Raw genomic sequence first — 14488 nt, 5'->3', positions numbered from 1 at the left:
GATTTTCTTGTAAGAAACAAGGTGAGATCATAATTGGGGGGGAAAAAACCCAAACAAAATGAGAAAAAAACAAACAACACAGTGATAAAATCACAAATGCACAACTAACTACAGTTCTGTACCTACACTGTTAGCCACGTTTAACATGATTCTGGAGGATCAGGGACCAATGTAACATACAAGTCCCTTCTGCCTCCAAAACTGAATGAAAAAAACAAAGTTGGCATTTTTTAAACCAGTGGCCACATCATAAAAACTGTACATTGTTGTCCATTCATTTAAAAAGCAAAGTCACTAGGATGGTAGAAAAGTGATAACCGGTGCCTTTCAACTCTCTGATGATGAACACTTCCTCTTGGAGTTTCAGAATTATCTCCACTCTCTCTGCATAAGCAGGAATAAGATGCAGAAGAGAGCGAGGAGTTGGGGCTGAGCCCCAGCCCGGGTGCCGGCACTGTCAGCTTTCTCATTGGCACTCTTCCCTGCGTGGTTGGTGGCATTGTACTCGAACTCTGAAGGACACTGCTGATACTCACATCCACTCCCACTTCCTTCTCCACTACTTTCATCACCTGTGTTTAAAAAAATGAAAGAGAGATTTCATCCCACTTGTTTTCATCACAAGGCACATTAGGTCAACTCCTGCTCTCGAACCACAAAGGCTTACTGATATCGAAGAAGTCCACATCGTTCCCATTGTAAGCGTTCTTCATTTTAATGGTCATAACCCGGAGTGCCATGATCTGACGAAGGATCAAGATGTCTGGTTTGTTGGTATCAACCTGGACTTCTGGATTATTGCCCTGGTTGGCCAATCCATTCCCTGTCACTGCAAATAGGTACCTGAGATGAGAAGTAACCTCATTAAAATCATCAGTAAAGTTAAAAAAAAAGAGATCAGTAAAGATTTCTGCTAGATTCTGGTACTTCCACTGAACACAATGAAACGGAAGTGCTTCGATTCAAAGTGAACTCTAATTTTTCCTTCTTCTTCTTTCTTCAATTTGAACTGTGATCATTTTGAAAGCTCTCTATTCCCGTGGAGGGTGGTGAGGTTGGCCTTGGAATGAGTACTTATGTGGTACGGAGTAAACCCAGGGGCATTTAACCTCTGACCTACATCCCAAGCCCTTATTTTATTTCATTTTGAAACAGGGTCACATTACTTTGCTGAGGCTTGTCCTTGAATCTGTAATCCTCCTGTCTCAGCTTCCTGAATATTAGAATTACAGGTGTATGCTACCACACCCAGATAGAATGTGATATTTATCTAAGTTAGAGTGTGATTGGTGGAGGTAGACACAGAGCATCATTGAGAAAGGTAATGAGATTTTTTTGAGAACTGGTTCTTGATGAGGCCAGGCCACTGGGCATTAAATATTTAACAAATATTGATCATATTGGAATAGGCCTAATTCTAGAATATAACTACCAACAATTTTTGACCCAACACCCTTGGCAAGTAGCTAGGGGGCTTTCTCTACACTTTAACTGTAAAACTGATTCTTAAAATCATTGAGAAGCCTTTCATGCCACTGCTACCCTAGTGATCTGCTTCCTGGTGCCTTTCTTACGGTGGAGAGAAGCCTCTCTGAAGGTCACCCAGATCCATGGTGCATCAGCTAACCTGCTTTTGCCTTTCCCGTTCCAGCAGTCATCTTCATTGCCATTCCCCGCAGCCATCCTCTCATCATTGCACACATTGCTAGGGAGAGAGGACCAGAACTTCTTGGCCTGCTTCAGTTTCTCCTTCACATCAGTAACCTGATGAAGAAAACAAAAAAGACCTTTGTTGAACAACACAAATCTACCTATAGATGTGCCTTTTGATCATTTCTAAACATCTCTAGGGTGGTCATGCAATTAATGTTCAACTGTAGTCAAAAAATATGCAGACTGAATTTACACTTAGAAGAAGAGAATCACATGAAGAAATAATATTGAAAGTACAAACTCTGAGGAGCTGCCTAGATCTATGGTCTATTCTACCTCCTCATTATAACAATACCTGAAGCCCATCCTGTTCTGAACCTGGTAGACACAATGCCAAGACAGGCCCTTCACTCAAGGGTTTTATACTAAGGATCAGGCTTATATATTATCCACTTTGGGAAACTTGTCTTTTATTGCTCTTCCTCCCCATCTATCAGTATCTACTCTGGCTCCTCATTTTGTATTCCTTTCTACTGCTATATTAGTACTCTCTTACATTTGTATAGCATATTTCTATATCTGAAGTAATTTACCTATATTATAGTCCTCTTCTTCCAACCTAGCTTTTACCATATGTCACCTTAGGTTAGAAATCCTGGGTGGGTGTGGTGGCACATGCATGTAATCTCAGTGCTTGAGAGGCTAAAGGGAGGATGACAAGTTTACAGCCAGCCTCAGTAACTTAGTGAGGCATGCCACAACTTATCAAGACCCTGTTTCAACATAAAAATAAATAAAATAGGCCTGGGGATGTAGTCAGAGGTAGACTTCCCCTGGGTTCAATCCCCAGCACCAAAAAAGAAAAAAGGAAATAAAAAGATAAAGAAACCCTGGACAATCTACCTCTCCCTCTTTGTTGTGGCCTTTTGAGAACAAGAATCTTACTCCTCAGAGCCTCCCTGTACCTAGCCCATTGATGAGCACATAGTAGAGACTTGGTCAACACATGGTTAAACTAAAGGAAAGTCTTTTCTGTGTGTGTATAGTACTAGAGATTGAACCCCAGGGGCTTCTACCTTTGAGCTATACCCTTGGCCCTATTTTATTCTTTTATTTTGAAACAAAGTCTCACTAAGTAGCAAAGTGCCTCACTTGTAATCTGATACTCCAAGGTCTCATTAAATTGCAAATTGCCTCACCTACAATCTAATACTCCAGTTTCAGCCTCCCAAATACTGGGATTTCAAGCGTGTGCAACCATGCCTGGCCTAAAGGGAAGTTTTAAAATGAGACATTGCATTCCATTTCCTTGAAAAAAAATATAGTTCCTCATATATATATGAGGTACTCTCTGGGCTAGCAAGTGAGAGGGGCACATGGACTACCATCCACAACTTGCTGAAAGGTATACCCAAAAGACACATGCTTGTAAGCCTTCCAAGTAGCAAGTCATTTTGAGCAAATGTTTTCAGTTTTTGTCATTAAACATGGCCACTCCTATCTGAGGTCTCACCAATCGGTCCAAACTAGTGCCAGCCGCTGTGGTTGGGCGTTCCTCAGGGTGATAAGGTCTGAAGCGAGCACTAAAGGCACTCTCAGAAATGGAACGGGAAATTCGTCCAGCTGGCAGTGGCTTCGGGGGTCCACAGCCCTGGAAAACCTGCAGCAGAGAAAGCATGGTTGTATTAGGATAGTCATGTGCTGAATGGGAAGGGCCTACAGCTCTTTCCCAGCATCCTCCCTTCATTACCTTCTGAGACACTTGCACACTGTTCTCCTGCATGTTCATAATTGCATCAGAAATCTTCACATCGATGGGATCCATGACTGACTCAATGTTGAAAGGCCCTTCCAGCCTCTCCGCCACCATCAGCATGGCATCTAATAAGAGGATTGGGTAAGAGTATAGTATGCAAAGTAAATCACTAGTTCAGTCTTAAGCAATCAGTCTATTTTCCTGTTTTCTTTCCTATGTGCAATGGAAGGGGGAGGCATACATCATAATTAATTCATGTTTCTATATCTACTTCTATTATGGTAAACTGTATTTAATAATTATGCATCACTAGTTCTCTAAAGTGTGAAATGACCAGATGAATGGTTTGTTCTACAACAAGGAAACCCAATGAGAACTCTTTCTTCATACTGATAATTCATTTCTGCAAGTATGAGAGGCTTTTACTATAAGGCTGGCATCCAGCAGAAAAACCTCAAGCTAGAGAGACAGCATAACAGGCCAGTTCTCTCAGAGACTTCCCTAGAATCTTTGCATTTCAGAGTCCATTTATAAGACTTGAAAACACAAATCAGTTAAAATCTTGGCAAACCAATCCTTTTATTTCATTTTTTTAAAGTTAAAACTTAGCTGGGCGTGGTGGTGCGCACTTGTAATCCCAGCATTTTGGAGGCTGATACCGGAGGATCGTGGTTCGCAGACAGCCTCAGCTACTTAGTGAGGCCCTCTGCTAATCAGTGAGACCTGGTTTCAAAATAAATAATAAAAAATAGGCAGGGGGTGTAGCTTGGAGGCCGAATGGTCCATCCCCAGACCCGCAAAAAAATAATAAAATAAAATAAAAATAAAGTTAAAACTTTCAGATCCTTGAGTGCACAGTGGGAGAATACAAATTAAAGTGTTCTATACATTCTGGTGGCTTTAAGAAACACTGAATTATGTAATTTTGTGTTAAGACAAACTTGCTATTCCAAATACAAGAGTCTCAGTTTAATTAATTATTGCTTATTTTGTAGTATTGGGGTCATTATACCATTGAGCCACATTCTCAACTTTTTATTTTTATAATTTGAAACAGGTTTTCCTTAAATTGATGAGGCTGGCCTTGAACCTATAATTCTCCTGTTTCAGCCTCTCAAATACTGGGAGTACATGTCTGTGCCACCACACCTGGCTTCACTGTGTTTTAAATTAAAATATGTATCTTTTCATTCTAGTGAAAAGACAACACAAGACACAACACAAAAAATCATGTGCTCATAATGCCCATCTATTACCCCCAGGTCACTTTTCAGACTCTGGAGGGGGTCTAACATTTTCTAGTAAGCACTAAGTCTTTTAAATTTACTATGCTGTACTTGTTTCCTTGCCATTATGCACTATTTCGCTTGATACCTGTTGGGTAAATTAGAATTTGGAAATGAATCCCATTCCAACAAAAGGATGCTTTGTGAATGACAAGCTGTGAACTTTTTTTTTTTTTTTTTTTTTTGGTGGTGGTACTGGAGGTGGAACCCAGAGGCTTTCTACCTCCAGGCTATACTCCCAGACCTATTTTTATATTTTTTGGAAACAGGGTCTCACTAAGTTGCTGAGAGCCTCACTACGTATCTGAGGCTGGCTTCAAACCTGTGAGATCCTCCTGTCTCAGCCTCCCAAGCGCAGGGGTTACAAGCGTGCGCCACCACGCCCAGCTCAAGCCGTGAACTTTTAAACTTGATTCCCTCCTTATGCTCTAGTGCTTAATAAATGGCAAGAGAAAGAGCATTAGTCCCCAGTAGCCCTCACCTGCATGTATTCCAAGGTCTACTAAAAAGAAAGGCTATTTTAGAAAGGATTCATGCGCTTTCCCACTACTAAAAAGAAGGGCTATTTCTTGGAAGGCTGCATGTCCTTCTCAAATTCAGCTCTAGCCACGCTTCTACCTAAGCTCTCTAGTGGAAAGGAGTTTAAGGAGCAGTGTATCAATGAAACCACATTCGGTCATCAACCTTTCACCTTCCAACTTAGAACAAATGCTGTCAGGCATTTAAAAGCATGGGTCATTTCTCTTAACCACCATTCTGATGTCACAAACGACAAATTAGATTTCCGTGACATGCAATTTTTTTAAAGTAATAACAAATGAAGTTTCAGATTGCATTGTGGTAAGCGCCAGTAAAGTGATGCTTCTAACCTCTAAGTGAAGGCTGACAGCATGAATATACCATTGTGCTAAAGGGGAGAAAAAATGCTTTTGATGTGCTAGCAAAAGGAGACTTTTGTAAACAAGTGGAGCACAACTTAAATGTGTTCATCATTGTCCAAGCATCAGGGCTGCCACATACAGAAAGCACATTCCTTCCTAAGCCAAGAAGAAATCGCTGGCTCCAACTAAAAATATTATGAATACACAGATAATAACCCTCCGGAATGTAGAGATTTAAACACTACGTTTTGTAACTATTTATTCCTCTAGTGGTGAGGAAAGGCAAGATCAGTAACTTGTTTGCAAGAGACTGAAAGGAAACATAAACCCCCAATTCTTCTGGCTGTTTGGTGTCTTTGTAAACTCTGAGCCTGCTGGCCATCACAGGGGCCTGGGAATGGAAAGTGAAGCTGGGCTTTTGTTGGGGCTGGTGCCATGGAGTTCTGGGTTGTGTAGCTGAAGAATGCAACCAAGGATTCTGCCCTCAGCCTGGCCCAGGAGCCCAGGCTGGCTCTAACCCCTGCAGGAAATAACAATTGGCTATCTATTGACTCCAGTGCAACAGCAATCAGCCCTGATAAGAAACACCAAGAGAAACCCAGTGATGGCTAGTTTAGGGTTTTGGGTTCTTCTGGTTGCCATAGGCCACAGTCACATCTCTTTTTATGTGCAATGTGACTGGCTTCTGGCTCCTACCAGGAACTTACTGGCTGGTGTCCCCACTAGCAATCCCAATCTTAAATTCCTACCAGCAGCAACATGTGATATTAACAGGGTCAATTATGAGTAAAACAGCTGTAGTATATGGTGGAGAACAATTTGCACCTAAGAATAATTTATGATTCTCCAGAAACGTGTATGTGTGCACGTGTGTTTTTCTGATGACTGAACCAAGGGGCATTCTGCCTTCAAGTTATACTCCTGTCCTGTTTTATTTTTTATTAAAAAACAGTTGCTGAGAGCCTGGCTAAGTTGATGAGGCTGGCCCTGAACCTGTGATCCTACTGTCTACACCTCACCTAACTGGCCACTCATAAGGGTAACTTCAGAGGTGTTTCAATTATTCAGATCCATTCTGATAAGGGTTGATGAGACTTCCACATTTACTAAGGGTTCACAGGTTGTGGCAGTTTAGAGAAGTGGGAACACATGGCAGCAAGAAGGCACACTTGGAAAGATCCATCTATAGTCTCCTAAAGAGTGTAGCCCAAGTGCACGACTGCAGTGCTCTGCATACTGGCGTTGACTGTCCCTCATACCCTGCAACAAAGCACACCCTCTTCACTGGGGAAAGCAATTTCTTTCTCTTTGCATTGTGCCGCCAATAATCAGAATCCCACATCTTCAGCCTCCTGACCTGACTTAAGAACAAAAGGCAGTTTCCCGACTTAACCCCAAGATCTGATTTAAAGAAGAGGCTAAGAAAGCCCTTGACCGTTCATTAATGCAGTCATTTAAAGGGGAAAGAAAAATTCCTTGCAGAGAGAAAAAAAGACAAGGAAAAAGAATTTACAGCAGAGGCATGTAAATTGGGACTTGAATTCTATAACCACAGAGCAGATTAATTAGACCCTTGTGAAAAATTCATGGAAAAGCACTAGAGAATAACAATGTCTATTACTCCCAGCCTTTTATTATCAGCTTATTAGAAATAAAGACTAGTACACCCATAAAAATTAAGTCTAGATACAATTATGTACTTCATCCTTCCAAAGAGTATAATTTAAAATGACCAGGAAAATTCAATTCAGAAATTCCATCAATTGCCACTTGGGTTTAATTGTGTTTCTTCAAAGATAACACGTGATTTTAAAAACACAGTATAAGAACAATAGCAACTTGGGTTTCCTTGTTTCAGAGTAAGTGACTGAAAACTAAGCAAGCCTGGTTATGGTTCTGTTTTGGTAAGGGCCTGTAAACTTTTGGAAAAATATGTAAAAGAATTTGTATTTTAATACAAGGATATGAGGACTTTCGTGATAGTGGCTGCTGGTATGTCAGAATAACAGTGAGGGAAGTGTCCCTCTGTTTTCTATTCCAGATGTATAAGTAGGAATTTAACAGCTGGATCACTGTCACCATACACAGGGCAAATTCAACTCCTCTGTCAAAAGAAACAGTTCATTATAGGAAAAAGTAAAAAGGTTCACCGTTATTTAAAAACTCAATTTAGAGAAAATTAATAGCAAACTTGACATTTGGGTATGGGATGATGGTGGGATTAAAAATAGGGAGATAGAAAGAACAAATATCAATTTTACATTGGAAATGTCACTGGCTATGATATATCCATGAGAAATATTTTGAAGTAAAAATTTCTCCCTTGCCTTTATTCTAGGCATGATGTGCCATTAGTGCCTGTGTGACATTGCTGGTCTCATGCCTTCCCTTTCATGGTATTCTGCATCTCTGTGTGTAAAAGATTTTTTTTCAGATCTTCCAGCTTTGAGGTATTTAGGCTACAACTGTGCTGAAGTGCTTAATATTCACATCTTTTTTTTCTGTGCCAGTGTTCTCAAGAATCTGTTGGAGCCAATTTATTGATGCACTTTCAAACAGAGTTAATATGGTAATTAGCTCTCCTGCAGACTAAAAAGCATTCCCCAACCCCAAGGCCCCCCTAAAAATAAAAAATAAAAACAAGCCAGCAAATTGCACGCATGTTCCCATGATGTGGACAAATAGGTGAAAAAATAGGTGCTTATAAAGACACTCAAATTCTGCAATTATGCAAATGTGGTTGGGGGATGGGGAAATGAGTTTGTTTATGAGAGCTGTTAGTATGTACAGAAGGTCCTGCTAACAATTCAGTATTAGGAGCTTTGACGCTATATACTGTCACTGAGGGTTCAGTACTAATACCTGCACTAAGTAGGCATCAAGTCAGTTTATGGCTATTATACTTCTTTTATCTTTTTTTCCAAAATCATAATTAACCCTGTCAGAAACTTAGAGTCCTGAGTTTGAGTAATGCTTTCCTAGGTGGAAGGCATAAGCGAGAATACACATTTCTTAAATGGTCAGCTCAAAGACTTTCCATTCTTACCAGAGGTATCTACTATTGCTCAATCCCTGATAGAAACAAAACCTTTAAATTTCCACCATCAGACAGCTTCTGTTTAAAAATACAAATGGGTATCTCACCAGTTTGTAGAAGATTTCTTTGCAATATAAATCAACATTATAAAATCCACAGTCACAGCTTTGAGCAGGTTGGACTCTAGCATTTACATGAATGCAAATGTATAATACCTAACTAAAATTGACCTTTAGGCAGAAAATGCCCCAAAAGGTATTTTCTCATCATTAGAAGTTAGTATTCACTTTATCTAGTGTCTCAAAAATGTCATCATTAGCTTAAGGAAACTTTTACTTACAGTCATGATTTTACTCTCCTCAAAATATTGAGCATAGCACAGTCAGGAATGTGGCACACACAAAACAAATAACAGGAAAATAAATTTGACAGCTGGCAATTACAACTTTCCTCATGGCTAGCAGCGGAGCCATCTCCAGTGACACATTGTCATCCCTTGCTCACCTATGAAATTGTTCCACTCCAAATCGAGATCCCCTTGGTTGGCCAAACAGCCTCTCATGATGTTTGAGCAGTAGTTGTAACATGGCTTCACAGTCACAAGACCCCGGCAGTGGGAACAGTAGGTCATCTTTAACAGGGCATGAGTACACTGTGCTGTGGGGTTTACCTAATGTGGGAGAAGAAAAAAGACAGTAATGGTGCAGCTAAAATTGACACCAAATTGAAAATCTATCCTATGGGCATTGAAGGCTTAGCCACAAACTTCATGTAAGGACTTAAGACTGATCACAATTAGCAGGCCTGGCCTGCCTTCAATGGAAGTGTATTAGATAAACAGAGGATATATGCTGTAAAGAGGGAAGGAAAGGTGGGGATGAACACTGTATGACTTAAACAACCACAGTATGTGTACCTTCCACCCCATGAACTCCTATTCTTTCCTCAGTCCCCTCCCTGTGTGTCTTCCAATCTTTCTCTCACTCTCACCCTCACACACTCCACACTCATTTCCCACTACACAATTATCTCAAAGTCCTTTTACAAACGACCTTCCAGGATCAACGCTGAGACAGTAACAAATACTTTCTAAAACACCTGCCACTAAGTAGGGCCTACTATGGTCCCTCCAATCATATGCCTGCCTCAGCCAGACTGGAATACAGGCAAATTTCTACTAATTACATGACTGACCTTTGATCCTTAGCCCCCAGCTAAGTTGGAAAAGGGGACCACATGTGTACTTTGTTCTATGCCAAGAGCTGTTTGGAACACAGACTTAAAGCATTTTACAGAATAGACTATGTCTTTAAACTTGGTAGGGTATAAAGGAATTCTACTCAGAGGGCAGAGCTGGGATTTTTATTAAATTTTAAAGAAGGGGTTGGATTTAAGTGGAGAAATAGAGATCATCTCAGGTAGAGACAATGAAATTTAAAAAGCTGTTAAGAGGCATATCACAGAATTTTTTTTTTTTGGTGGTACTGGGGTTCCTGGAAGCCCTTCTACCTCCGGGCTACACTCCCAGACCTATTTTATATTTCTGAAACAGGGTCTCTTACGCCAGCGCGGCTGGCTTCGAACCTGCACGATCCTCCTGTTTCCGCCTCCCAAGCGCGGGGATTACAAGCGTGCGCCACCACACCTGGCATATCACAGAATTTCAGAATAGGGCTGTGCAATCTGGAGGAACAATACTGGATGCATCGGCCAGAATTTAGAGAGGCTTGAATACCAGGCAGAAACTGAGACACCATATGGAAGCACATAGGCAACTAAAAGTTTGAGGGAAGAAAGCAGTGAGGATGAAAACGGGGCTGAGGTCAGATTGGGCTGGCCATGTCCCCCAGAGAAATAGGACTGACTTTCATTTTTCTGCTTTGGTAAGGTGAACTTGTGCTGGGCCTAGAAGGGCCAATTCCATGGGTGGCTCAATTCCATCAAAGCTTAGAAAGGAGCAGGGCTAGCTGTCATGGGCTGGCAGCCAACTGAAAGTTCCTGTCTTTCTCTCTGTCACACTCTCCTTTTTTGGAGTCTGTATCAGAGGATTACTGCATTCTTCCCTATCAGCATCAGCCAGTTCTGCTAACATAGACTTTTAGAAGCAGATACCACCTCCGGGAACAGATGTTGCCATGTGGGGTAGCCGGCAATGCACTTCACCTGCTCTGGTGTTTTACTCTGGATACCACTTATCAACAGTGCCCTTAGGAACAGGAATAGAGGATTAGTACTGTCAGGAGAAAAACGTGTCAACCTCTTATCTGGCAGGTGCAACAGTATATTCACACACACTCCCTCAGTCTCATAAAAAAACAACTGTAGCCTAAAAGGAAGAAAAATATGCAACCAAAAGATAGTAATTGTATACACTGATGTCAACATTTCCTACAAAGAATTAAGATTTTTCCACAGTTTTAACCAGTCCCAAATGTTTTCCTAGGCATTAAATTTGTCATTTTAACCACATATTAATGTACAGTAAAATTTTGGCTAACCAATATCCACAACGAATAGCCCTCTGGATAACTAGATTTCCTGGATAGATAAATGTTCATTCCTTTAAAGTCACAGATTGTTAGGATGTCAATATTCATCCACCTCTCATTTTACAGACGAGCAAATAAGTCCCAGGAAGGGAGGTGCCAGACCATCATAAAATCATACAAATTTGAAGTTGGAAGGGGCCTGAAAGGTAAGAAATCTGAAGCCCAGTAGATTAAGCAACTTGTTGACAGTCACCCTGTTATATTTAATTCCAGCACTGCACCATCAAACATTTATGACAAAAAGATTTCCCAGATGTATAATATTTCCCTGCCTTCTTAAACAGAAGATATAAAACTCTATTCTTGGACATTGGTTATTTTCTGCTCTATTTTTAGCTGGGATACACATTGGTAATACTGCTAAATGGCTGGATTTAAAGAGGAAAGAGTCACATAAATGACTGTGAAAAATCAACTAGTATAGAAGTTGGTATTGTTGAACATTATTTTTAAGAGCAGACAATGTCCTTTTAAGAAATGTAGAGCCAGGCATGGTGGGGCATGCTTATGATTCCAGTATTTGGGAGGATGAAACAGGATGGTTTCAGGTTTAAGACCAGCCTCAGGAACTTAGCAAGGACCTCTGCAACTTAGTGAGACCCTGTTTCAAAATAAAATACAGCCCGGCATGGTGGTGCCTAACTACACTTGCAAGGCGGAGACAGGAGGATGGCGCGCAGGTTCGAAGCCAGACTCGCTGGCTTAAAAGACCCTGTTTTCAAAAAAATATATAAAAAATAGGTGTCTGGAACTGTAGCTCTGAGGTAAAAGGGTTTCCAGTACCACCAAATATATATATATATATATATATATATATATATATATATATATATATATATAGAGAGAGAGAGAGAGAGAGAGAGAGACACAGAGAGAGAGAGAGAGAGAGAGAGAGAGAGAGAGCGAGCGAGCGAGAGCTGGGGGTGTAACTGAGCATTAGAATGCCTCTGGGTTCAATCCCCAGTACCACAAACGGAAAAAAGAAATGTAGAAAGCTAAAATGTCAACAAATAGTTACTAAGCACCTACTATGTATGAGGGGTTAGTCTAGAATATATTTGTGTTAGGTAGCAAGGCAAGTCTATGTTTGGATATGGGGCTTACTCTATAAAATACAAAGAAATCACTTAGTGAGGGCCTTTAAGAAATGAGCATAAGTTTTAAACACAAGAAAGGGGAGGGAGATAACTCTAGAAAGTAATGTGCTACATTCTTAATTCAATTGTTAGTCAAATCACTTATACTATAGATCTTGTGGTACTCTCCCCTAAAACAGTCTGATGGAAACTCAAGTTTTAAAATCAGACACAAAATGAAATGAAACAGTAGAGGTAAAATATTTGTGGAACTGCCCGAAATGATCACATGGAACTCAACTATAACATGCAATGAGAACACTAAATAATATCAGAACTAAAAAGAGCAATGGTGAAGTTATAAGAAAACTGGGACAAGAAAGGTTATATAAAATACCAAAGTCAAAAAATCTGACTTTCATTTCATAACTACTAATCTGACTACCTTGCATTCAGAACCTGGGAAGCAAATTCTCGGAGGAGGTCTCAGCATGAAAGGAAGATTTTTGTTTGTTTTCTTTTCTGTTTTGAGGGCAGTACTAGGCATTGAACCCAGAATCACTCTACCATGGAGCTACACTCCTAGCCATATTTTATTTTTTATTTTGAGACCAAATTTTGCTAAGTTGCCCAGGCTGGCCTCGAACTTGTGATTCTCCTGACTCAGCCTTCCATGTTGCCTGGATTACAGGTATGTGCCATGGTCTGGCCTCCAAGCTATACTCTCAGTGTTTTTTTTCTTTTTTCTTTTGAAACAGGGTTTCACTAAGTTTTTAAGGGTCTCGCTTAGTTGCTAAGGCTATCCTTGAACCTGTAATTCTGCCTAAGACTCTCAAGCAGTGGGGTTATAAAAGTCACAAGACCTAAACAAACAGGACTCCCCTCCTTGCCCCAGAGGAAGTGTCACTAACACCAACATTCGAGCCTTGGTTGAAAGAGCCAGAGTGCTAAGGACCAGTGTGACTGTATAGGATTCCCTAGTAGATAAACCAATAGGCTGCCTCTCTTTTTGAAACTTCAAAGTATTCTTAGTAAGAAGGGATATCGATTAGTAAAAGGGCCAAAGGTGTGCCAACCATCACAACAAAGAAAGAAAAACAACTGTGTATGATAATGTAATTTAAATTCTCTTAGAGTTTCTGGAAAAAGCCCAAATGGCTCTTGCTGTCACATGGTGATATGCCATGACCTACTGGGTGTTCCTTCACAAGTTTCCAATGGACTCTCTACACTCCCAGGGGCAAGATTTTTTACCCAAAAGCAAATATAACAGTAGACCAAGATATACTTTCTTCTGGGGCTTTATTCATTTTGAATAGAAACTCAAGTTCATTCACATTTTATCCCCTCGTAACCATCAAAATCAATTACTTCCTTTGAGTCCTGCAAAACTCATTTACTGAAATAAATTTACTCTAAAAGATTAAAGACCAAGTACTGATCATTTCACACAGGGATTAACAAAAAGGGTAACTATGTGCTAAGGTATTCATGTAATCCTCAGATAGGTATTTATCCTCCATGACATGTCATACCACTTAAAATGTGTGATCTGGTTGTTACTTTGGGGCACAGCTCTTGACTAACATTTGATGGTTTTCTTTTACTTAGAAGAGCCTGTATAGCCCATATGTCAGTGACTTCCAGAATCCTTTGGGTTGGGTAAATACAGTGTTATGACTACTTTTTACCAAAGTCACATTTGGCAGACTTCTCAGAGATTAATAGTTCTTTCTCCAAATCATATGAAGAAAAAACAGAGCCAGGCGTGGTGGTGCACGCTTTTAATCACAGTACTTGGGAGGCTGAGACAGAAGGATTGCAGTTTGCAGACAGCCTCGGCTACTTAGTGAGGTACTTTGCAACTCAGTGAGACCCTGTTTCAAAATAAAGAATAAAATACAGGGCTGGAGGTGTAGCTCAGAGGTAGAATGCCCCTGGTTTCATCCTCAGTACTGCAAAAAATAAATAAATAAGAATAAAAAATAAAAAATAGGGCTCAGGGTGTAGCTCGGAGGTAGAATGCCCCTGGGGGGTGTCCATCTCCAGTACTGCAAAGAATGGAAGAAAGGAAGGAAGGAGAGAGGGAGGAAGGAAGGGAGGGAATGAGGGAAGGGAGGAAGGAAGGATGGACGAATGAATGGACAAATGAATGGACGAACAGGAAACGTAAAACTGTATACTCCTCCCTTCCCCCTTTGAACAAAAAGAATCATTTAATGCTTTTAGAGGGTAAATAATTACTTGGCT

General features: G+C 40.5%; 1 protein-coding gene across 1 annotated transcript in view; it reads right to left on the bottom strand.

Annotated features, from left to right (window-relative positions):
- Nucleotides 1-369: 369 nt before the first annotated feature.
- The window catches only part of GPC4 (glypican 4), a gene marked incomplete at both ends in the record, with an annotated part of 122350 nt that continues 108231 nt past the window's right edge, over nt 370-14488 (bottom strand). Inside the window, 6 exons of the mRNA XM_080719273.1 lie at nt 370-572; nt 668-843; nt 1628-1764; nt 3167-3313; nt 3404-3534; nt 9118-9283. Coding sequence (XP_080575399.1) covers nt 370-572; nt 668-843; nt 1628-1764; nt 3167-3313; nt 3404-3534; nt 9118-9283 — 960 coding nt within the window. The remainder of the gene's footprint in view (nt 573-667; nt 844-1627; nt 1765-3166; nt 3314-3403; nt 3535-9117; nt 9284-14488) is intronic.

This window comes from Muscardinus avellanarius, assembly GCF_963383645.1.
Source record: "Muscardinus avellanarius genome assembly, chromosome: X".
Taxonomy (NCBI): Eukaryota; Metazoa; Chordata; class Mammalia; order Rodentia; family Gliridae; genus Muscardinus; species Muscardinus avellanarius.
Note: the sequence above shows the minus strand (reverse complement) of the source record. Positions and strands in the feature narration are given on the sequence as shown.